This window comes from Lygodium microphyllum, chromosome 12, assembly GCF_053477565.2.
Source record: "Lygodium microphyllum isolate KBCC chromosome 12, Lygodium_microphyllum_v1.1.10, whole genome shotgun sequence".
Classification (NCBI taxonomy): Eukaryota; Viridiplantae; Streptophyta; class Polypodiopsida; order Schizaeales; family Lygodiaceae; genus Lygodium; species Lygodium microphyllum.
Window position 1 is genome coordinate 61201693 of NC_141146.1, and position 24371 is coordinate 61226063.

Here is a 24371-nt window from a genome sequence, read left to right on the forward strand (position 1 = left end):
TTATACATGCTCTCTATTAGCTCACATTGTAGATGTATGTATACTCATACATAGCCAAAATCCAATGTCCAAACTCACGATGATAAAGTACAAGATAGACTTGTGCAAACTCATGCAGAACCATAAATGTTATGTCCTCATATCATAGTTAGCGAGGTCCGTATACATGACTCATTGCGACAACCGTTTGAGGTGACTAGATTTTTATCAATTGTGATTAACCAAATGTTTCTTAGCTTTGATAGGCTATGTTATAACAATATAACCAATTAAGAGAAGCTGTAAGGGATACCTAATTCTTTTTCATAGAACCAAAATGTTATTTCCTCGAACTCAAAGTCAATGAGATGCATACACATGACCCATGATGACAACCTTGTAAGAGTTGACTAGATCTTATCAATAATGATTAACTAATGTTTTATAGCTTTGATGTGTTATATATAGTAATAATCAAACCCATTAAGAGAAGCTATATAAGGGGTTCTCTTATAAATAGCTTTTACTAAGGTAGTCAAAGTTTGAAAGAGTACCGTTTATATGAAAAGGAAAGAATGACCAGAACTCGGAAAAAGGCATAGTTATTCCAGAAAAAAACTCTCTACATTCTCAAAACTCTCTCGATCGTCTCTCTCTTTCTCCCTCTCTCTCTCTCTCTCTGCGCGCAAATTTATGGTCACCTTATCTCAGGAAACCCTAGAAGCTGGAAAGGAGGCTGGCGATTCTGCATGCGTGCGAGATCCGAAGACTCCATTTCGGCTCCGCCTGGCGTGTCACATGAACTCCAGGTAATTCTTCTCCCGCCTTTTCCTGCCCCCTTTAAGCTGCGGGAAGCTAAAATTGCATTTCTGCATTTTGCCGTACGAGTGAGGGTTTCGCACACCCCAGGGTTTGTTTATGCATGGCGTCCTATGTATAGCCTGACATCTTTTCACATCTAAGTCTCTGTCTTTGTGCGTATTGGGCCTAATTGTGAAGGGCTTTGCGCCAAAGAAATAAGCCTGAATTCGTGATTTCTCCAGGGGGGATGCTGATTGAGAATTTGTAGGGTGCATGACAACACCGTTCAAAGAGGCTATTCAGCCGTGGAAGACATGGCGAGAATGACTGAAGACCATAAGAGAAAGCGTCAGCGAAGGGTTGATGCAGGTCATGAGTTATCTCTTGGGGGTTCTGACATGAAGGTGCCCCATGAACAAGAAAAGCAGGGTTCTCAACAGGATGACCCAGTTTTGAAGGTGCTTGAAGCTGCAGAGGATGGTCCCTTGATGGTCAAACCAGAGAGGATGCTGCGCCCTCGCTCTGTTTCAGGGAAAGAAAGCAACATGGATGAACAGGGAAAGAGGACACTAGAGAGTGACGAGCATCGAAGTAAAGCAGTTGACTCGCTTATGTCCCTGCATCATCTCCAAGATTCAGACAGAAACACAAACATGATAAATAATGATGATACCAATTTCAAGTTGATGCTCAAGTCAGCTATGGGTTCACTGGATGATGCAGAAGGTACTGGACAACAAATGAGCAGTTCTCAGGAGCAAGACTCCATAGAGAACTTGAAAGAGTTTATCCAGAGATATGGTGGGGAACTTGAAGATGGCTGGCAGGTTGAGATCCAGAAGAGGAATGGAACGTCTAAAGTGACTAAGCTTTTCATCTCCCCTGCACAAGAAAAATTCAGGTCACGTCTCGAAGTTGCCAGGCATCTTGGTCTTCTGGGAAGTATGAAGAAGCATTCTGGAAGCACAAGCCGCATACAAGCCCAAGGTGGACAGTCGCAGGCCAATCTCAGCAATGGCAAAGTTGTCAAAAAAGTGACCAATATTGGTGAAATTGAAACTGACAACTCTTCGGTTCCAACATTCCAAACCTCTTACAGTCAAGGTCCGAACATACAGACTGGCCAAGAGATTGCTGATGGGAAAAAGGTGCATAGGCATTTTCCTTCTTCCAGTAATGTCTTTCATAATGTTGGTCAAAAATCAGGTCAATTGTTTCAAGTTTCTCCTATCCCTACACCTCAAATAGGAAACAGCCATTGTAGAAGGTCTTAAGGTGCAAAACTCAGAAAAATTGATCGATAGGAACCAAGATTTGCACAGCAGAGCAAACGGGTGAAGGCAAGAGTTTTCTTATGTGGCCAATCCAGCATAACTAGTAAGGTTCACTGTCTGATGGAGAATTGCTTAAGTGGTGGTGGTGCAAGAACTCTGAATTATATTGATAGAATATATAGCTGTGCTTCTTGTAATCTTTTCTTTCAGAAACATAAGCGGGGCATATTCTGGTAATTTCCACCTGACAAATCTGCACCTTACAAACCTTTCATCAACCAGGGCTTTCCTTCTTTCACTGGTTTCAAAAATGACAGTAGCTCAGCCTGTGCACAGTCAAACTTTGCCCACGCTAAGTAACTAGTGCCTTTATCTTAGTTTGCGCATAAGGATAACTTTAACATCTCATTTCATGGTTGAAGTGTGATCCTAACCAGTTCTGTGTCTTTCCCAGATGTAAGATTTGATAAATATAATGAAAGCTTGCACGTGATGCTTTTCTTTTGCGGAATTTGATCATTACCATTGTATGCCTTCTGAGAATGTGCTGATACCCTTTGGCTACTTAGCTTCATTATGTCACAATAGAAGTTTTGGTATCTCAATAACTTCTCCTTGGTGCACATAATGTCAGGGTGGTGACAATCTGCACATAGCCAGAAAAGAGCCCCCAGAAGCAGACATGGTATCACAGCGATGCCAAGACGTTCTTCGGAGCATTATTTCAGCTGAAAAATTTGGAGCCCTCAGTCACTTGTTGAATCGCGGATCATCATCTGGGGTTTTGGAAGCTGCATTTCAAAATAAGACGCCTACCTTTTCTGGTTCTCTAGATCTGCAATTGATTTATCTGAGACTGTCCACGGGAGCTTATGGTAAAAAACCAGAGATGTTTTCTGCAGACATGCAACAGGTGTGCTTTGTGTCTACCCTCAGAATGACTTTTGAACATTAAATCCTGATGAAGCCTTATGCAGGAAGGGCAGTTTCATGTTTTGAGTTTATGCATTTGCATGGTTTTTCTTGTTTTTCTCTAAGGAAAATTCTCGTAGTGAAGAATTTCATTGAAGAAATTGTTCTTTGTGTGCTAACAATGCTGATGGTCTTGGAATACAAGGTCTCAGTTGAGGAATATTAATAGTTGAAGTACATGCCTTTTGCTGCCTAGATCATGTTGATGACTAGCATAGGAAGAGTGGTTCATGCATTGTGCAAGGCCCAATTCTTTTGTAACATAGATAGGCTAGTTTACCAGATTTCTTTCAATTAGGTTTTCTTTAGCATCTAATGACTTTTTTGCACATTACTTGTTGATTAGCTTGAAAGCTTCTTACTTTCCAAACGGGGCCTGATGTTGATCTTGTTTTTAATTCTGAAGCCTTATTATTTGGGAATAACTAGGGTAGCTTGTTAGTGTATGTTGCTTGTGAGCTTTACACCCATGTGTGTAGTATTAAGACCTTTGCTTGAGGATTGAGACATTGCGAAGGTTTTCATCTACGGATTTGCTTTATGGTAATTTGATAGTTTACGATAATATCTTTAAAGAATGATAGTTTACGATAATATCTTTAAAGAATAAGATGGAATCATGCAGGAGAGTGTCATATCTTACAGTAACCTTGCACTCTGGACAGTTTTACGGGTTGAATGTGTTTGGTCAATCTAGGTTTTTGATGATCTTGTTAGCAAATTAATTAGCTCATGTGTGAGTTTGTGCACCTTATTGGGCTGTTTATTTTATTTGTACTAGCTGCACTATTTTGGTGCCTTTTTATTGATGGCCTACTAACATATTTTTGGCCAACTGATCTTATTGGGTCATATGTTTACTTACCGACCTGATCATGATTATTGCCTATATTCAGGCTGGTGCTCTGTCCTCTGCAGTCACTGTGCATACACCATACTTGCAGGTTCTGGTGGAGAGGGAGTCGGTGCTCATAGCCAGTGACTCACCATCGAGTTTGTACAGTCTCGTCTTGGTATATGGATTCCATTTCTCGAGTGTCTCTTCTCTGGGTTCTTTTTCATGCAGTGTTTCTGTTCTCTCATGTGTTTGTGCAGTCTATTGCACACGCTTCCATTGCTGCACCCACTTCTGACATGGTGTCAGACACTCCTTCCATTGCTGCAGATCTGTTGGCCGTCTGCTGTGACCTGTCTACAGTCTGGGTGACCATCTCAGCAGCCAAAATGGCCTGTTTCCTGCCCTGATTGTCTGTGTTTCGAGCAGCTCTACCTGCATTTACCTGTCCTCCACCTTCAGCTAGCTTGGGCAATTATTCCACCTGCTGTATGGCAGCATTTAATGCTTTCAACTCTGCGTTTGTGCTTGAGCTGTCTGTATTAACAGGTTTCTGACCCTCTGCAGGCTGAGTGACAATTTTCAGGCTGATTCCTGTGTTTGGTGGCTGCCTATTTGTCGCCTGTGTTTGATCAGATTAACTTTGTTTACAATATTCATTTTGTGATCAGCCGTTGTTGACATTGTGTTTGGGCCATACGCTCTATTTCTCTCTTCTTTTCTTTCTCTTCACTTCCTATCCTACATAACAGCACCTCCTTCTTGTTCCGCTGATGGTAAGCTTAAAGGTTTTGATTATCTCACCTAGAGTGCTGTGATTAAAGCATGGTTTGTGTAGAAGTCCATGTGGTATGTTGTGTGAGGAGCTATTGTGTGTCCTTGAATTCTAGATCCCATTCCAGTAGATTGGGAACATGACGACTATGAAGAAGCAGTTCTTACTTGAGATACAAATGATGCTCTTGCTTACTCTCCTCTTCTCAATTGCATTTCTAAAGAGGCCCTTCTGCCGGTTACCTCCTATGAGACATCTTTAGATGTGTGGGAGAAGTTATAGATGTTGTACAAGGCTCCTTTCACTATGTGAGTTGTGACTCTCTTGTGAGAGAGCACCATAGGACATGAACACCGAGAGAAAGGAAGAGAGAGACAATAGGAAGATGAAGAAAGAAATCAGCATTGACTGAATATGAATGTTGAATACAATAGTGTGGATTGATCAGTCCTTGCACACAGCTCGAGGCATTAGTGAGGGCACTGGATCAGGCTGAGAATGACGATGGCAGCAACAACACCGGAGACGGAGGAGTATACCAAAGATGGAGGAGCGAATAAGCAACTACAGAAGTTGAATAGTGGCAAAATTAGCTGACCTGTTGTCCACGTGGCCAAAATGGATTGACCTACCATAAGTATTACCTATTCAATAAATGTAGTCCAATAGCATAGGGTGTCTATGAAAAAAGATGGTCGCAGTATGAATGTTGATGTGACAATCTCGATGATGACGAGGCTGCCACAATATGATTGAGGGCAGTGGAATGATGTAAAACCAGAAAACACTCATCAAAAGTACACTAAGCTGTTAGAGCTCCCATATATTTGTCAGACTTTGACAGGAGCTCACAACCAAATGATGATAGACTGACAACTCTAAAATAGACAGGCTAACATCCCCTCTCAAATCCTAAGAGTAACTATAAACCCAACAATCTCATGTGATGAAGCATGGAAGCCTTGGGTAAAGACTTTGTGAAGAGATTTGTTGCATTGTGCTCTGTGGGACAATAAACTACTGATAGCTTAGAATTGATGATTTGCTCTTAAACATAATGGTACTGAACCTCAATGTACTTTGTGCGAGCATGAAATAAAGGGTTCTTAGCCAAAACTAAGGCAATCTGATTGTCCATGAGTAGTTGAGTGGGTCTAGTCTAGGAAAAGCTAATCTTTGCCAACATACGATGGAGCCACACTACCTTCATAGGAGTTGAACAAAGGGTGTGGTACTTTGCCTCTGTAGAAAAAAGTGCCATAGTAGATTGCTCCTTATTGCTCCATAAGATAGCTCCCAAACGAAGGGAGAGAACAAAACTTGTAGTGGACTGTCTTGAATCCACATCACTTGTCCATTTAGAGCCACTCCATCTAGAAAGAGTAGCCCCCTTTGTTAGCAGTCATGTTTGCCATGCCTTGTCATCTCCTGCCTGTGAGCCTTGGGTCTGAGTCACACGAGGACTTTAGGAGCTGTGACTTGTCTATCACTTGTTTTAACAGAGGAGGTAGCTCTTTCTAGAGTACTCAGTTTATTGCATTTTAGTGCATTTTCTCCTCCAATCGGGATTTTATGTGCATTTCTCGGGGCAATTTTTGCATTCTTTAACCTGCCTCACCTGCCAAACATTGTCTACCCTTTTCGGGAAAATTTTGAGCATTTTTGACATTTTTACTAGCATTAAATGCTGGTCACGCCAGTATTAAATGCTGGTTGGACATATTTTTGGCCTCAAATTTTAGGTTGGCTAGTTTTTGGATTTTTTGGCTATTTATTTTTCACTTGGCAGTCAGTTAGATTATCATCTTCCCTCCTTCCTTGGCAGGTGCACACTCTGACTCCATCATCTTCCTCCATCTTTGATGCTGTTGTCATCATCAATGTGATTTGGTGCCCTCACTAACGCTAAGGGCTGCATGCAGGGATTGATCAGTTCTTCTGTATTTAGCATTTGTTCCTTGTTCAGTGCAAGCTTCTTTTCTTCTTCTCTTGCACATTGTCTCTCTCTTCCTCTGTGTTCGAGTTTCTTCTTTCGTTGTGCACTCTCACATGTATGAGAGTATGGTATCATTGCCTAAGAGTGACACAAAGTTGACTTCTTGCGGAGATCACCTAGACTGCCCAAAACATAGCCAAAATCACTTGCGTTTTGTTTTTTTGTATCCACACTCTTCCTGTGCAGAGGCGATCCTCTTTGAGACAAGACAACTTCATCCATAGCTTGGCGACCTCATTGTGAGGCTTGGTGGCAACATCAAGGTGGCAGTCGTTACCATCTGGGGCTCTGTTGGCATCTACATCAAGGTGATTGTTCTTTTCCTTGGCGTTTGCTCCTCTGCTCAAACCGTCATCTTCTGTGGATGAGTCGTCAATATCACAATCATTTTCCTATGTAAATACAAGGTTGCTACATCATGCGACAATATCCAGCGCAATGTCTACACCAATTATAGTTGACGTCCTCCTATTTTGTCATTGTTGTCACATAAAAGACAGATTTTGTGGGTGTTTTTGTTGATATACACGAAGATGTCTTTGCGGACTTAGAGGATGGGGTCTCTGTTTCTTCCTCTGAGAGACGGAGAGATTTTCATGCTAGTTCATGCAATGACTAGAGGTCACCTAGCCTGTTTGTACGTGATCCCTCTCCTCCTCGTTCTCTCCATGTTTGATAGAAGGCTCGTTCTGCTGGCCTTCACATGCCTTCCATGGCACCCTCTATACAGGTGTCCATCCTCCCTTGTTTGCCCAAAGAAGACCGGCTTGATGGCTCTAACTACTCGCTTTGGTCGTGTAAGGTGGAGTGTATCCTTGATACCTTCGATCTTTGGGAGTTTGTTACCCACCCTATTCCCTGTCCAATGGAGGATCCCACTGTTGGATCATCGATGGATCACGTGGCCTTATGGGATCGGCTGAACTCGAGAGCTCGATCTTTCCCCTTTATGAGCTTATAGGATTCGGCCCTAGTGCATGTGCGCAGGTTGCGGAAAGCAGTGGAAGTGTGGACAAAGCTTGCTTCTTTGTACCATAAGAAGACATTTCCCCATCTGATTACTCTCGAGAAGAAATTACGGATGCTCGTTGTTGATGATTCTTCTTCCATGAAGGATCATATCAACAGGCTGGAGGACATGAGGGATGAGCTTGCGTCCCTTGGCAGGATGATTCTTTTGACTCAGCTACCATCTCCCTGGTTTGATGTCTTTTACACCAGCCTTCTTATATCGAGGACCTGTAAGAAGCTTCTTTGGGAGGAGCTTGCTTCTCTTGTTTTGGAGCATGATGAGTATGCCAAAGAGGTAGCCAATAGACCCACTCCACTACAGCTTTTGTTGCAGGTTCGGGAGGGGGGACACAGAAGAAAGGGACGTCATAGGCTAAAAGATAAGAGAGCTCTTCAAGTTTTGACCCCGACTCGGAGAAGCCTAAATGCCCATACTATGGGAAGGAGACACATCTAGAGGAGAAATTTGGAAGAAATACCCTCATCTTCGTCCGGGAGCGAAGGATGGAGCTAAAACCTATGAGCCTTCTAGCTCTACTCCGGCGGTTACCCACCATGAGTTAGCGTTCCTTCATATTGTTGACTTGGAGGAGCCTTCTTCAGTGGTTGCCTCATCTCCGAGAGACCTTGGTTGGTTGATAGTGGAGCTTCTAGTCATATGACTCCACGAGGTGATTTGTTGCAGGATCTATGTCCTTTTGAGGGTTCAGTCATTGTTGGTGACATTGTTTCGGTGCCTATTTGTGGTGTTGGCACTTTGCCTTCATTTCTCGACTGCGTTTCGAGCTTCCTTTCACAAGCTCTTTATATTTCGGATTTGGGCTTTCCACTCCTCTCAGTTTATGGCCTCATAGGCTTGGTACTTGGGTTGTCTTCACTGAGCAGGCTATTTGTATTAAGGATTCTTCTACAGGGACTGTTATTGCGACATGTTGGTAGGAGAGCGGGCTTCATAGGCTCCATTCCCCTTCTCTTATGCAGGGTCCTATGAGGTAGTTGTCTATTGCTACACCCGTTCTTGCTTTTGCACCCTCTTTTTAACAGGTTCCTTCTCGTCCCCCACCCTCTTCTCCAGTGGTTTCCTCATACCCCCCATCCGTTTTAAAGGGGGACAATCTTGGTGATGCGGCCGTGGATTTCTTGATCCCTACTGTTTTAGAGGGGGACTTTCCAGGATCGCAAGGAGTTTCTTCATCGACAGTCTTCATTGACGGACTTCATCGACATTGGCATTCCCCTTGCCACCCCAGGATCCGTTTCTCCCTTGGCCTTCTGCCACATCTAGGATCTAAGAGGGGGTGTTAGCAGTCATGTTTGTCATGCCTTGTCATCTCTTGCTTGTGAGCCTTAGTTTGAGTTAGATGAGGACTTTAGGAGCTTTGACTTGTCTATCACTTGTTTTGACGGAGAAGGTAACTCATTCTAGAGCACTCAATTTATTGCATTTCATTGCATTTCTCCTCTAGTTAAGATTTTATTGCATTTTTCAAGGTAGTTTTTGCATTCTTCAACCTATCTCATCTATTGGACATTGTCTATTCTTTTCGGGATTTTTGTGAGTATTTTTGGCATTTTTATCAGCATTAAATGTTGGTTAGATATATATTTGGCCTCAAATTTCAGGTCGGTTAATTTTTGGGTTTTTTGGCTATTTACACTTGGTAGTCAGATAGATTATGATCTTTCCTCCTTCCTTGGCAAGTGCACACTCCAGCTCTGTCATCTTTCTCTGTCTTCGGTGTTGCCGTCATCATCAGCTTGATCTGGTGCTCTCACTGATGCTGTGGGCTGTGTGCAGGGACTGATTAGTCCTTTTGTATTCAACATTGTGGAATGCGGTAGCCACAACTTAGCCCATATATCTGTCGATGCTCCATCATGGTACGTGCCCAACAACAACGGAAGTAGAGGATCGATTAAGAATGTGGAATGCAATAGCCATAGCCTCAGCTTATAGACATTGAGGTGTCTGTCGATGCTCCATCGTGGTACGGGCCATCTCAATTACACTACGATTCTTTCGCTTTCATATGTCATTCTCCTGAGGGGTGTTTGTGTTGGCAAACTCCTGTTGAATATTGTGATTTGTACAAAAACAAGCAAGCTCATTAAAAATAAATTCTCCACGTTTATCCGATTGTAAGGTCTTTAGTTTCCGGCTTGATCAGTTCTCCTCAAAGAGCAACGAGTTTGTGAAGTGAGAGAAAGTCTCCAACTTCATCTTTAAAAAATAAGCCCATGTCATCCTGTTGTAATTGTCCACAATTAGCTTGAGATACAAGCTCCATTTAAGAGACTCCACCCTCAGCGGTCCATAAAGATTAGTAGAAACAAGCTTCAAGGGTGTTGAAGACCACCTCGAAGCCTTGTGGGGAATAGCATCACGAGTTTGCTTTCCACGGATGCAAGATACACACGACTGCTGGCTCACCATAATATTTGGCACTCGAACAAGTTGTCCCTTAGTAGACGCCCTTTGTAGGTAATCATAGTTGGGATGACTAAACCGAGCATGCCAAAGCTCAAACTGTGTTCGAGAGATAAAAAGAAGAGAATTTAAGGCAGAAGAAGTTGGCAACTTGTAGACTCCACTCTCCTCATAACCTGAAGCAAGGACCTTTCTGAATCCACGATTAAGAATCCAAAAGGAATCCACATCAAACTCAAGAAAGAGGTCAAGGGCACAAAGCTTGTGTACCAGAAGCAGATGGTATCCCAAGGTTGGCACATAAAGCACCTCGGATATATGGGCACCACCTTACCTATCTGGAATAAGATGCATATTATCCCGTCCTTGAATAGGGATAGAAGAACTATCACTAATGAGAATCTGTCCATGTGAAGGTCCTCATAACTTGAAGCAAGGACCTTTCTAGACTCACCATTAAGAATCTGAAAGGAATCCACATCAAACTCAAGTAAGAGGCCGAGGGTACAAAGCTTGTGTACCAAAAGTAGATGGTATCCCAAGGTTGGCACATAAAGCACCTCGGATGTATGGGCACCACTCTACCCATTTGAAATAAGATGCATATTACCCCATCCGTGAATAGGAATAGAAGAATTATCACCAATGAGAATTTGTCCATGTGAAGGCCGCAAATGAACAATACTTGTTGTTAAAGGAGTCATGTGCCGGGAGGCACCATTGTCAAAAATCCACCCCGGAGTGTATGGGGCTGTCAAGGCAACATCAAAGGCCTTCAGGGTCGATGTCTCTGTTGAGCTTAAAATGTATTAGCTTCACTTAAATAGCCCCAAAACATGCTTAACTAAGGAAGAAACCTTGTTTATTTAAAAAGAAATATATTCCTAGAGTGTCTGCATCTCATAAGCACAAACCCACTTGAGAGGGCCAAAACTTTCCATAAGTAGGTATGCTACCTTCCATTCAGCCTTAATCTGGTTTTTGTAGATTTTAGGTATTTCAGCTTATTGCCCATACCTTGGACACGCAAAGAACATTGCGGTCCAAGCTGGCCATTGTTGTCTACAACAGTCTCGTGCTTGTTTCTAGCTTGCTATACACCGTTTAGAGCCGATTTTAGCATTCTGACTGCTACTGCTAGTTTTTCTTGCATCATAGTCTCTCTCTCTCCTGTAGCTTGCATTTGCTGTTTTCTCTCTCTTGCAGCCAGCGTTTTTAGTATTTCTTGCTTCTCACTTGTGTTTTTTATTTTCTCTTCTGAGCTGCGTTTTTAGTATTTTTCTCTCCTCCACTGTTGTTTCCATTAGATTTAGCCTTCCTTGGTTGCGTTTGTTCGACATTCGGAGGCTATGTTGCTGTGATTGAAGATCCGTTTGAAGTATGACATACTCTTTAGCTCATTACTTGTGCCTTGATCTTTGAGATACAGGAGTTTGAGGTACAATATTTATTCCTCTACATAGTGTGTTTGCTGCATGAGTATTGTATATCTAATAGTCATATCATTTCACTTATTCTATGTGTTCGTTTTCTTTGAGTTACTCCAACAGTAACTATGTTCTTCTATTAGTTTGTGCTTTGTTGTACGGTATTTCTATGTTTGAGTATTTTTCACATGGTATTAGAGTTGAGTTTTGTGAGACTTAGGCCTTGATTTGAAAGCTCTACACAAGAAGCAAGAATAACAGAAGGGTAGATGACTTTGAATATTACTTTCACATCACTTTTCACATCCTATCTAAATCCATGAAGGAATGAGCTGGAGTGGATCTCACAGCTTGCTTCATAAGCTTCTGACATGGCCGGACGGACATTGGACTACCATGGAGTTCCACGACCTTGTGAGATCACTGCAGCTGAGTACGATCTCATTTTGATGCATAGAGCCCTATAGTAGATAGAAGGTGAGTTTGAATTTCACCTTTTAGATTCAGTGCACCGATCTACTGTGACTATGTATGAAGGACGGAATCTCCACTTATGACTGACTATCCACAAGTGGAAACTGATTTAGAGTACACTTCATTGCCTTTATACTTATTCTCTCGAGTGCTAGGAATGCTTACCATTTCAGATTTTGTTAATGATGATTTTCATTCTTGTATTCGTATGGAGGATTTTCATAGTAAAGGATGGGTGCAAAACAATTTCCGGTTTATGAGTATTGAGAAAGACAGATATTTCTTTATGAACTCAAGACCAGGTAAGTAGTTGAAACAAGAAACAATCAGTACTCCTTGCTCTTTTTTTTCTTCAAACAATTTTGTTTTCAAAGGTTAAAATGAAGTAGGTAAATCTTAATCATCATGATTTCAATTTAATGCATTTAATGGACAAAAGGAATCCACATTATTTTTTCACATCTACATCTATCATAAATGCATTTAATCTTTCTTCCATCCCACCCTCTTATTCCGTTGCCACATCCTTTGAGCCTCCATTAAGTGCACCGTATGTTGCCTTTCATGTAAGATCGCATGTGTTTTCATTCACCACATCGGGGGGTTCTTCAAACTTAGGCACAATCGTTAGGACCTCATCTCTTTCTCAGTTGGGTGGTATTCCACCTTTTTCTTACACACTTTCGGAATCATTGCAGCTTGGGTATTTCCCGCAATCTCTTCTGAGTGTAGATTAGTTGGAGTCACAGTTTGTCTCCATGGCATTACTTAGTGGACCCTCTAGTCATTATGTTGTGTTCCAATTGACATTTGGATAGGGCCTACGTGTCCTAGTGTCTCCACCTCCATTGGCTCCTTATGGAAACATTCATGTTTTAGTGCCTCCATATTGATCGGCACTCATTGGACACTCACAGTCTATTTCTGCCTATCCACCTCTTCCTCCCTCTCCTTCTTATTAGATATGTCCACTAGCACCCCCATCACCATCTTATCCTTCACATGCATCTTACCCCACGTTCCTGACACCTCATGGTTCTACCTCATCTTTTGTTAAGCATGCATTCAATGACAAGACTCGTTTTAATGGATCAAACTTTACAACTTGGTTAAACTTGATGAGACATGTCATTGATTCACAAAACATATGGAATCTTGTGCAGAGATTGGAACCCCAACCCAATCCCACACTTGTTCCATACAAGGTTGTCCGCTCATGGAAGGCTAGGAATGTCTCCGCTATTGTCGAGCTGAAGCATGGCTTATTGTCTGAGTTTCATTCTCAACTTTTTATTTTGATGTAGCGTCAGAGTGATGGGCACTCTTGATTGATCGTTATGCAGCTTAGGATAGGACCCATCGAATAAATCTTGACCATGAGTTTCAATACTTCAAAATCTTTGACTGGGATGACTTGAAAGTTAAGTTGGCTGAGTATGTTGGAATAAAGGCCCGGTTCAACCCCCGTGTATAGTACACACACACTGTACATGTGAATGTATCCTTACGTGTCCTAAGTATAAATACATTTTATTCTTTGTGTATCAATACATTGTTCGTACTCTCATATCGAATCGTACTTGACTCTGCTCTCTCACTCTCTCTCCAACTGTCACACTCACGCTCACTCGAATTTTTGTCACTCTACAGCTGAGCTTTACAACAACTAGTATTAGAGCAAGGTTCTGTACGTTTCTCGATGCACACGTGATTGACATCTGACATAAGACACAGTTTACAGTCGTCGATAATTGCTGGACCCGCTGTTGGACCCCAAGGATCAACAGGATTGACAGACTCTTCGTGATCAGGACCAGTCGTTGGGGTCTAGCAGCGGGTCTAGCAGGCACACATTTAGTGGGGGCCATGCTGTAGTTGTCGGCAGCAACGAGGAGTGACGGCCAAGTTGTCGGCAGATAGACGATGCGACCTTGATGGGTCAATGGACCCCCATGTTAGGTCTCTTAGCAAAAAATAAAAAATTTCCCTAAATCCTTTCAATCACCACTTACTCTTGGCAAGAGTTCAGGCGTTGGAGGCACAAGTCACAGATCTGTGTAAATCTGGCGCGAAAAATTGGGGCTTCTCCTAGATTTGACATTTCTTATGCCCGTCAGTGATTTTGAAGTCAGAAATTGCAGACATTGCGTGTGGTGACCTCAATTAATTTGGGGATTTTACCAAATTAGTCAGAATTTTTCTCCTTTGAGCAAAATTTCTTGACATTGGATCCCGGAAATTTGGGGCTTTTCATGTATCGGCAAAACTTTGCTCAGCTGGGTTAGATTGACTGACATCGATGCAATTTTGGACTTGAAATTTTGGGGATTTGCGCAAAATTTGGTAAATTTCTGCATTTTTTCCTTGTATGGTGGTTGGTTCATGTACAAATAGTTGAGATTTATCCCTAGCTGAAAACAACAATGTATTTTTGCTGATTCAGCTTGTGCTTTTGCAATTTAGTGCATTTACTCTTGTGTTTGTGATAAAATGGCTGCAACTTCTTCAAGTTCAGACATCAAGAGTTTGATGGAAATCAAACGGTTTGATGGCCATGGCTTTGACCTTTGGAAAGACCGCATGTAGGCATTTTGTTTCTAAAAGATTGCGAGGATGCTTTGCAAGAAGATAAACTCGCACTAATGTCTGATGCAGATTGGGCCAGAGTAAATAAAAAGAGCGTGGCTTACATAAAGATAGGTGCCACTGATGACATCTTGACAGACATTAAGGGTTTAGATACAGGTTATGCAATATGGGAGAAGTTGAAAACTACCTATGAGATCACCACACCTGTTAATCAGGTGCATTTAATGTGCAAGTTGGTGAATATGTGACTGGATGAGTCAAAGCCTACAGCTGAGTACTTGAGTGTATTTATAGGGATTCTAAATCAGCTCAAAGATGCAAATTTGGACTTTGATGATAAGTTGAGGGCGATCTTTTTGATCATGACATTGCCTGACTCTTGGGAGACCTTGGTGGTTTCACTCAGCAATAATCCCAATCTCTTATATGATGGGGTGAGGGGTTTTATCTTGAGTGATAAAATTAGACGTATGTCTAGTGGAGAAGGCAACAACTTAGCTTATAATGTGAGAGGCAGGGCTGGAAAGAAAAATGCAAATGTAGGACAGAGAAACAGGAGCAAGAGCAAAGGAAAGGAAAAGAGTGACCTTCCTTGCTATCACTGTGGTTGGAAGGGCCACAAGAAACCTCATTGCAGGTATTACAAGAAGGAATAAGAGAAAAAAAAGAATGCAGGAGATAAAAAGAAGGAAGATAAGATAGATGCATCTGAGGCAACCAAAGGCAAAGAAAAGGCCAATGTGGCCTCTAGTGTGGTCATAGAGGAGCTTTCAGATACAGAGGCTGATGTATTATGTGTAGATGATTATGATGCCCTTGTATATCACATGTAGGATATGCAGATTACCAAGGTTGATGTGATTGATGCACTCTTGTCAGTTGATGATGGTGTCACTCAGACTTGGATTGTAGACTCTAGTGTCTCTTTCCATGTAACTCCTTGCTTGGAGAGTTTTGCTATGTTCAATGCAGGCAGTTATGAAAATTTGTATCTTGGAAATAACCATGCTTGCAACATTGATGGGATTGACACTGTACACTTGTCTTTAGACAATGGTCAAGAGCTTGTGTTGAAAGATGTCAGGTATGTGCCTAGCATTGGAAAGAGTTTACTATCTGTTGGTCAGCTTGACTTGCATGGCTACACCACATTGTTTGGTGGTGGTTTGTGGAAAGTGAAAAAGGGTTTCATGCTGATTGCAAAGGGAACCAAGAAGGGCACTTTGTATTGTTTGCACTGTAAAGCCTTGAATGGCAAGTTTCTTGTAGTTGCTGAAATTTGCAGCCACTTGGATTTATGGCATAAGAGATTAGGCCATATGAGCCAAAAAGGACTTGATGTCCTTACCTCTTTGAAGAGGGTTGATGGAAAAGACTCTAAACTTGACTTTTGTAACGAGCGTCAGTTTGGAAAGCAAATAAAAAATTCATTTTACTTTGGTGTCTCTCGTAAGTCCAATGTCTTGGACTTAGTGTATTGTGATGTATGTAGTGTGCTTGTGAAATCGTTGGGTGGTGCTGCATATTTTGTCTCCTTTATTGACGATTGTTCCAAGAAGATTTGGGTATACTTGTTGAAAAAGAAAAGTGAAGTATTTGCTGTTTTTAAAACTTTTCATGCATTTGTGACCACTTAGACATGTAGAAAGTTGAAATGCTTGAGAACTGATAATGGGGGTCAGTTCACATCAATTGAATTCAAGTCCTTTTGTGACTTGCATGGTATTAAGAGGGAGCTTACAACCCCTTACGGCCCTTCTTCAAATGGGGTGGTTGAAAGATATAATAGGACTTTATGTGAAAGAGTGCGGTGCATGCTGTCCATTGCTAATCTCTCTCATGTATTTTGGGGAGAGGCATCCAAAACCGCGGTTCACATTTGCAACCGCTCTTCAAATAGGTCCTTAAATAATGGCATCCTTGAGGAAGTTTGGTGTGGCAAATCGGCCTCATATGACCATTTACACATATTTGGCTGTGATGCTTTTGTGCATGTTAGGGATGAGCTTAGGAACAAACTTGATCCAAAATCCACCTAAGGCATTTTCATGGGCTATGGTGATGAGGGTGAATTTGGCTACAGAGTGTGGTTACCTCAGTCCAAGAAAATTATTTGCAGCCGTAATGTTGTGTTTAATGAGGGAAAATTGTTGATAGATACTTTAGCCTCTAATGAAGATATGAAAAAGGTGAAATTTCAGAGTTTGCAGCTACCTATTACTTCAGAAAATGAGCCTCATGGTGCTGTACCACAGGCTGAAATTGATGATGAACCGATTATTTTTGAGCCAGATGATGATGGACAGCAAATAAGAGCACAAGGAGGTCACGGACAACAAGATAGGCTTGTTGATTATGAAAATGCAGGTGTTGATAATGAAAATGAAGGTGCTGTACAACATGAACAACATGTTGAAAATGGCTTACAACAGCCAATAAATGTTGAACTCTGGTGCTCACTCCTCGAACTTTTGTCACTTTGCAACTGAGCTTTACAATAGAGTATGGGTGTCTCCTTGCCGAATTCTCCATTGCAGGGGCTTTTAAGTTCTGTGACGATTAGGTTACATTGTTTCTTAACAAGCTGCTGCGTAAATACTTCAATTTTGTGTAGCAAGTGGTTTCTTTGCCCAATTTATCCACATTCTATGAATTTGAATGTCAGCTATCGCGTTACGCATGGTTGTTTGATCGGTTTGATATTAATAATTCTTCAGAGGGGGACTCTTATTACTTATTCTTAGAAGAGGTAACAAGGGAAGGGTAAACGAAATCAAACTTCAAATGAAAATCAAAATCAAGCAAGGGAATTACAAGGGATCTTCTTGTCTCAACTCAAAGCCAAGTGGCAGAATGTACCTAAGAAAAATAGGTATTGTCAAGATTGTCAATAGGCTGGCCATTTTGATGAGTATCGATCAAAGGCAAAATGCACAATACTAAAATCCAAGTCACAGACCCTCACCCCTCAGTCGAGCAATCCCCCTTAGGGGAGGCAGTGTGATGGCAAGGGGCAGTAAAAAGATCAGACCCACATTGCCACCAGTCAGCCATCTCAGTTGATAACGTTCTCAACTCTAAAGGGCTTGTTTAACTAGTTTACTGAGGTCCACATTGTCTCCATAGAGGCATCTAATGCGAGTCTCATCCACATCTATAAGTTGCCTCTCGATGAGGTTATTGCAGAGGCCCACTTATAACAACGAGCACATCAACACTTGTTTGGATTGTGGATAGTGAAACTACACATCACATGACTCCCATAGAGGACATCTTCTGTATCTGAGGCCTTGCAGTCGGGCAGGTTCGCGTAGGAAACTTCTTTTCGGTCAAGATCAAGGCTTAAGGTTGCGTTAGTTTTGCCATTGACAAGGGTCTAGATCTGGCTTCGCTAGACAATTTATACTATGTTCCTTAGCTTGGGATAAACTTGTTATTTATTTAGTAGCTTTACTGGTTGGGGTGAGCAGTTTTTTTTACAACGACCACAATCAAGGTTTTTGACTCCTAGATTGGTTTAGTGATTGCTCACGATGAGGCACAACCTAATAGCCTATACCACATGATTCATTTTCTTACCAAGCCAACAGTCGAGAACTCTATGTTGAATAGCTTCTAGGCATTAGCCACATCTCGAAAGTCTACGAGGCCTTCCTTGCCTAAAGCTAGCTTGAGATGTCTGTAGAGCATGTCAGCTTGGGAAGCAACAATATATCCCATTTCCTCAGTAGTCTACACATAGAGTTGAGGCACCTCTTAGATTGATTTACGTTGATCTTTGTGAGCCCTATATCTATTGTTTCCTTGAACGACACGCTATACTTTTTTTTGATAGTGGATGGTCATTGGTCAATTTCAGCTGTCCATTGAGGGTTTACAGTCGCAAAATCAGTAGCAAATGCACGCTGAACAGCAGCTAGATTTTCAGCCCATTGATCAAGGCATTGTTGATGATGGAGTGGTTGATGAGAGGTTGCTATTCAAGAAGCTAAAGTGTCCCTCAATGGCTGTCAGATACATTATGGGACATCAAACAATATGTTTCTCTTCTTGATAGAACTAGAATAGCCACTCCCCATGCACAAGGTAACTTGGTTGCATAGGCACTCATAGCTATTGCATGCAATGAGGAACCTCTCTCTTTGTATGATGCTTTACGAAATGAACATTGGATGGCAGTTATACAATAAAAAATGGACTTTATTCATAAAAATGGCACATGGGAGCTATGTGAGTTGCCTGTTGACATGCATGCTATGGGCACAAAGTGTGTTTACAAATTAAAATGTAGATTTGATTGTAGCATTAATTGCTGCAAGGCACATCTTGTTGCCAAAGGGTATGCTTAACATTATGGAATTGACTATGATGAGATGTTTGCATCCACTTATGTATGACCGGCCATTGGTAGTGTCATTGCTTTGGCTGCTTACTTTGATTGGCATGTGCATTAGTTAGATGTCAAGACTGCTTTTTTGAGTGGTGATCTTCGTGTGGAGGTTTATGTCACACCTCCTCTTGGCTTTGTTAAAAAAGGGTAAGAAAACAAGGTGTGCTATTTGCAGAAGGCCTTCTATGGTTTAAAGTAGGCACCTAGGGCATGGTATGAAAAGATACATGCATACTTGATTGTTCTTGGCTTTAGTAATTTACACATTGAAAGCACACTTATTGTTCACAAAAATGGGGATAACCTTTTGATTTTTAGTTTTTATGTGGATTGTTGATTGGATCTCACGAGAGACATATTTTAGCCTTGAAAGCTGAATTGCAACATGCTTTTGATGTGATAGATCTTGGCCACTTGCACTTCTATCTTGGCATACAATTTATTGTAGTTGAGGGGGATATTATTTTGCAACAGTCTTACGTACATTGGGCAGCTCCTTGACCGCTTTCAAATGCAAGATTGCAAGCCTATCTCTACTCTAGTTGAGATAGGCCATATGTTTACACTTCAGGATGCAAGAGTACCATCTGATGCTTTTCTTTACTAGTAGGCTGTTGGTTGTTTATTGTATTTGTGTAATACATGGTCCGATATTCAGTTTGGGGTCTATTAGTTTATGCATAGCCTTGGTACTACTCATTCGCAAGTAGTTAAAAATGTGTCTTTTGTTATCTCAAAGGCACTCAAACATTGGGCCTTTCTAAAAAGGCACTTCTCTTTGCATGCATTCACAGATAGTGATTGGGCTGGTAGTTTTGACATGAGGTTCTCCACTAGTAGTAATTGTTTCATGCTTGGAGATTCATGTATTTCTTGGTTGAACAAGAAGCAATTTGCTGTGGCCACATCTAGTTGTGAAGCTGAATACAGGACATCATTTACAGCTACATTGGAATGTGTCTGGCTTAGATGCCTTTTGGTTGATCTTAGTGTGGGACAAGAGTCACACACTCCTATCTATATTGACGGTTAGAGGGCCATGGAAGTTATGAGGAATCCAATTTTTCATTCCACTAAGCAGATTGAGGTGCATTATCATTATGCTAGAGAGCGGCTTCATGCAAGGGAGATTGACTTAGTGTATGTCCCCACATAGGACAACTTGGCAAGTGTGTTAACGAAGCTCTCTCAGAGGAGAAGTTTGATGCCTTTCGCAAGGTTCCAAGCTTGATACCATTTGGGGATTAATTTGCCTATTCCTTGTATATGTACACATCATTTACTCGAGGGGGGGTTGTTACACTTATCGTGTTCCTCCTAAGTCGTGGTGTGAATGCTTCCTTGTCCACATTACCTTCTAGTTAGAGAAGGATTTTATCCCCATGTAAACACCTGTTAGTGGGTGTGGTACTTAGTACCTTAGGGATTGTACTTTCATATCATTCTCATGTAGCAGATGTGACATTCCAGCACTCTCCTCTCCTGCTGTTCACTTGTTCACTGTGAGTACGTGGGCGCGTATGTTCTACTGAACCCTAAACTCATGAAGACAAGGTTGGCCTAACAACTCCTACAGAGCAGTCCAAGTCAGTTGTATGTGTCCTAGGGCCCGGAGTCCAAGAGTGAGGAGCTCTATGTGCCTTGGTTAGGTGCATGCCCTAGCTAGACTACCTTTATGCTAGGGTGTATACAACACTTACAAACTACTGTTGTCATTAGTATTGAACTCAGGAACTGAGGCTAGGAACCCATTTGTAGCCTGACATATTTGTTGATCAAAATACTTTGTGCAGGCTACGTGACATGAGTCGCTAAGCCATTGATTACAAACCACCGGTGGAATACAGCTTAATTTGCTTCCAGTGTTAGTAGGAAGCTAGTTAACCTGAACTGTTTATGTGAAGTTGTCTTTTCTTATTGATGATCACTTAAGCTAGTCCAATACTTAATTTAGAAGTTACATTCTTTCTCAAGTATGAATAGTTTCTGATTATGCATGTTTTGTTACTGAAGGTTTGGAAGAATGTTAGCTCTGTGGGGAATGAACTTGTCACATTAGCAACTTATCTCTCGGAGCTTTCTAATGACCTCTACAGTAAACAGGTAATACGTGTTCTTTTTGGCTGATAGTTCACATAATATGCTCATCATAGTTATCAATAAAGCCTTCTTGATGTAGCTGACAATTCTATCAAGAAGGGATGATGATCCTTTACTTGCTTAAGTTTTTTCTATATGCATGTTTGCGTTTCTTCCTTCTTAAGAGGGAAGGGTGTTGTTGGGTTGTTAATAAACATGTGACAAGCAGTATGCTTTGAGCATACTTATTACAGCTTTAGGGATGGGAATACAAAGTTGGATGGGCTTGTTTGTCCTCCTTGCAATCAGGAGTTTTGCTCTCTTCTGCTATTCCATCTGTTGTATCTCTCTTTCAACAGGTTGAAGGGCCTGTTATGAGTGTAGTGATAGTAAAGAGGCTGTAAAGTGCTGTAAACCTAAAATTTTGTCTGTTCTAGGTGATGAGCCTGTTTCAAGTTGAGTCTGAAGAGAAAACATTCCCATGCACTGCCAATCCCATAATTGACATTCCTGAACAAGAGACGGAAGCGCCTCCAGATAAGGGAGACACTCTTGAGAAGAGATGGCCTCGTTCCAATAGGCGTTCAAAGAGTGAACACCAAGGTATGTCATGCAAAGGGGTAGCTGAAAAGGGTAACAAGCCTGGAAGTGAACCAGAGGCTGTTGTTTCTGAGGATTTGTTAGGTCAAGGTCGAGTGACATTGCAGGCTGTGGAGACCAGCTCTCAGGAATTCAGTTCGCCAGTGAAGAAACCTGCCACAAGTCTGAAAGGAAAGAAAAACAATGAACACAACAAAAGGATACAGTCTGAAGGGCTACAGGATGATCCTTCTGAAGGTGCATGTAAAGTGTGTGGGCTGAAGGCTGGGACAGACCATATTGTTTGCATGCAGTGTAATGCCCAGTTTCACACTTACTGTACAGCTTCTCGCTCAAAAAGTCTTCCTTCAGCTAAGTGGCTTTGTCCTGCTTGTTCTGCATCGTCTGTTAATGAAGATATATGCACGGGAACAAGAAATAGTGATGATGTTGAAGCTTTGTCACTGATGTTCAAACAAGGAAATCAGCAAACAAGTGAAATCACCAAGGAACCACAAGATAGTAGGAAAGGAGTGGTTTGTGCAGTATGTGAAAAAGATGATGATGATCTTCTATTATGTGAGTCTTGTGAGATAGCTTATCATCTGGCTTGCTTAAATCCTCCAATTGACACAGCTCCTGATGGATGTTGGTACTGTCCAACCTGTGCAGAGGTAGAGAAAGCACCTGTAGTTTCAGATGAGATTGAACATGCTGATGAGGGTCAAGGTTGTACTCCATCAAGTGACCAGCCTGATGTTGAGAAGTCCCTGGCTCCTGTGGAAGATGAATCTCCTGAAGAGGATGGTGGAAACAGTTCTGCAGGGGTTCCTCTCTCTCTAGATCATCCTGCTGTTTCTGAATCTCAAGAACCTGTCATTGTAAATGAACTTCCAGAGCATGCTTTCATTTTAAAAGATGAGGATGGCTGCAAAGTTTGTGGAGAGAGAGGCAAGAAAACCATCATCAATTGTTCTGCATGTGATAAGCGATATCATTTATCTTGTCTTAGGCCTTCTTTGAAAAAAGTGCCACGGGGGACTTGGTACTGTCCCTCGTGTCTCTGCAGGGTATGCCGAAAAGATGAAAACGACGACAGTATTTTACTGTGTGATGGTTGCGATGAGGGTTACCATACATACTGTCTGAGACCTCCTCTCAAAGGTGTTCCTGAAGGTACCTGGTTTTGTCCAACTTGTGAAGAGCAAAAAGTGCATGCTGTGGAGGGTTCTGCTGCTCCTGGCAGTGATGAGGTTTCACGATCCCAAAAACTGCCCAGTGAGGTTTCAAAGAGAAAACGAAAGAGCACTGAACCAAGAAGATCTACTTGAGAAAACCCTTGCAGATTTATGTCTCTTATCTGCAAAGGGCATTCAAAACAGCCAATTGCCATTTCATGAACCGGGCTTTTCTGATTCTGGATATTGTAAGACTTGAAAGCTGAGGTTGAGCTTCATCACATCCTTGTCTTTCAACTGTGTCAAACCTGAACTTCTATTGGTGTACATTGTTTCTTCATACTTCTTTCTCTCACGATGGGCTGTATACATTTGTACTTGGCTTGAATTTAGCAAGGTAGCTGAGTAATATACCCTTGACAGTTCTTGCCTTTCATGGAGTCTTGTGCTGAACTTGTTGGATCTCAAATCCAAATGATATGGCAAGAAGATGGGTTCTTGGTGATGTGGCTCTGTTAAAATATAATTTAGTCGGTGATAACATATTTACGCATCAATTAGTCCACCGGGAAGTGTGGATGAAAAATACACACGAATTGAGTTGGGATAACATGGACAGGAATAACGTACATGCATAAATTAGTTTCTTGGGATTGGGGATGAAAATAATCGTGAGTTTTTGACGACTGGTAGTGCATTTTTAGTACTGGGCTTTTCACAAGGAATGATGTTGAAGCAAATCGAGTATAAAGCAGCAGGACTAGGTAGCCTTCTGGAAAGTGTGGATGAAAAATATACACATGAATTGAGTTGGTGATAACCTATATAGGTATAACATGTACACACATAAATTAGTGCATTTTTAGTACTGGGCTTTTCACAAGGAATGATGTTGAAGCAAATCGAGTATAAAGCAGCAGGACTAGGTAGCCTTCTGGAAAGTGTGGATGAAAAATATACACATGAATTGAGTTGGTGATAACCTATATAGGTATAACATGTACACACATAAATTAGCTTTTGGGGGTTGTGGACAAAAACAATCGCGAGTTTTGACCAGTTGTGCATTTTTAGTACTGGCCTTTTCACAAGGGATGATGTTGAAGTAAATTGAGGAGTAAGAAGCAGCAGGGCTAGGCGAATTGTTGTATGTGACTGGGTTTGGGTGTCCTCATAGTTTCACGTGTATTGTTTTAGTGTAGATGTGTTTTAACATTCCTTTTGCTCCTTGGAGTTTTACATAGCCCCAAGCTCGACTGGTTATTACACGTGCAGCTAGGCACGGGTGTCCTTGATTGTACACCACCAAGTTTCATTGTATTTGTTTAGTTTCAACTTTGCTGGTCTTCAAGATTACTGCTGCACCTTGAAGTTCTATATAGCTCGAAGCTTGGCTGGTTATTACATGTACAGCTAGGAATGACTAGTTTGTTTCTTGAATTCTTGTTGTTTTGGCTTAATAATTTGTAACACTTAAAACTCATGAAACAAGATCTTGCTAGTCATTGTTGTGTGTTGAGAGTAGTGAGCCGTCTTCATGGATATGGTTTTGGACTAGAACTTCAATTTCTAAGATTTTGAATC

At 41.6% G+C, this 24371-nt stretch overlaps 1 protein-coding gene across 3 annotated transcripts; it reads left to right on the forward strand.

The window, feature by feature from the left end:
* The first annotated feature begins 599 nt into the window (after nucleotides 1-599).
* LOC148027816 (uncharacterized) lies at nucleotides 600-23255 on the forward strand. Of its 3 annotated transcripts, XM_087689521.1 has the most exons (6): nucleotides 600-788; nucleotides 1049-1928; nucleotides 2689-2967; nucleotides 20965-21054; nucleotides 21468-22188; nucleotides 22282-22420. In XM_087689521.1, coding segments are annotated over exons 1-6 (2088 nt in total). In that variant the 5' UTR covers nucleotides 600-672; the 3' UTR covers nucleotides 22284-22420. The 3 variants fall into 3 exon arrangements, with proteins under 3 accessions (XP_087545647.1, XP_087545645.1, XP_087545646.1); XM_087689519.1 differs by having other exon boundaries at nucleotides 601-788; nucleotides 21468-23255; XM_087689520.1 differs by having other exon boundaries at nucleotides 649-788; nucleotides 1023-1928; nucleotides 21468-23255.
* Nucleotides 23256-24371: the final 1116 nt, after the last annotated feature.

What these genes read in the sequence shown, in the direction of transcription:
- LOC148027816 (XM_087689519.1), top strand. Translation starts at nt 673, where the DNA reads ATGGTCACCTTATCTCAGGAAACCCTAGAAGCTGGAAAGGAGGCTGGC. An exon ending in GCGTGTCACATGAACTCCAG is followed by an intron (nt 789 to 1,048) that starts GTAATTCTTCTC and finishes GAGAATTTGTAG; the next exon opens with GGTGCATGACAACACCGTTC. An exon ending in AGATTGCTGATGGGAAAAAG is followed by an intron (nt 1,929 to 2,688) that starts GTGCATAGGCAT and finishes ACATAATGTCAG; the next exon opens with GGTGGTGACAATCTGCACAT.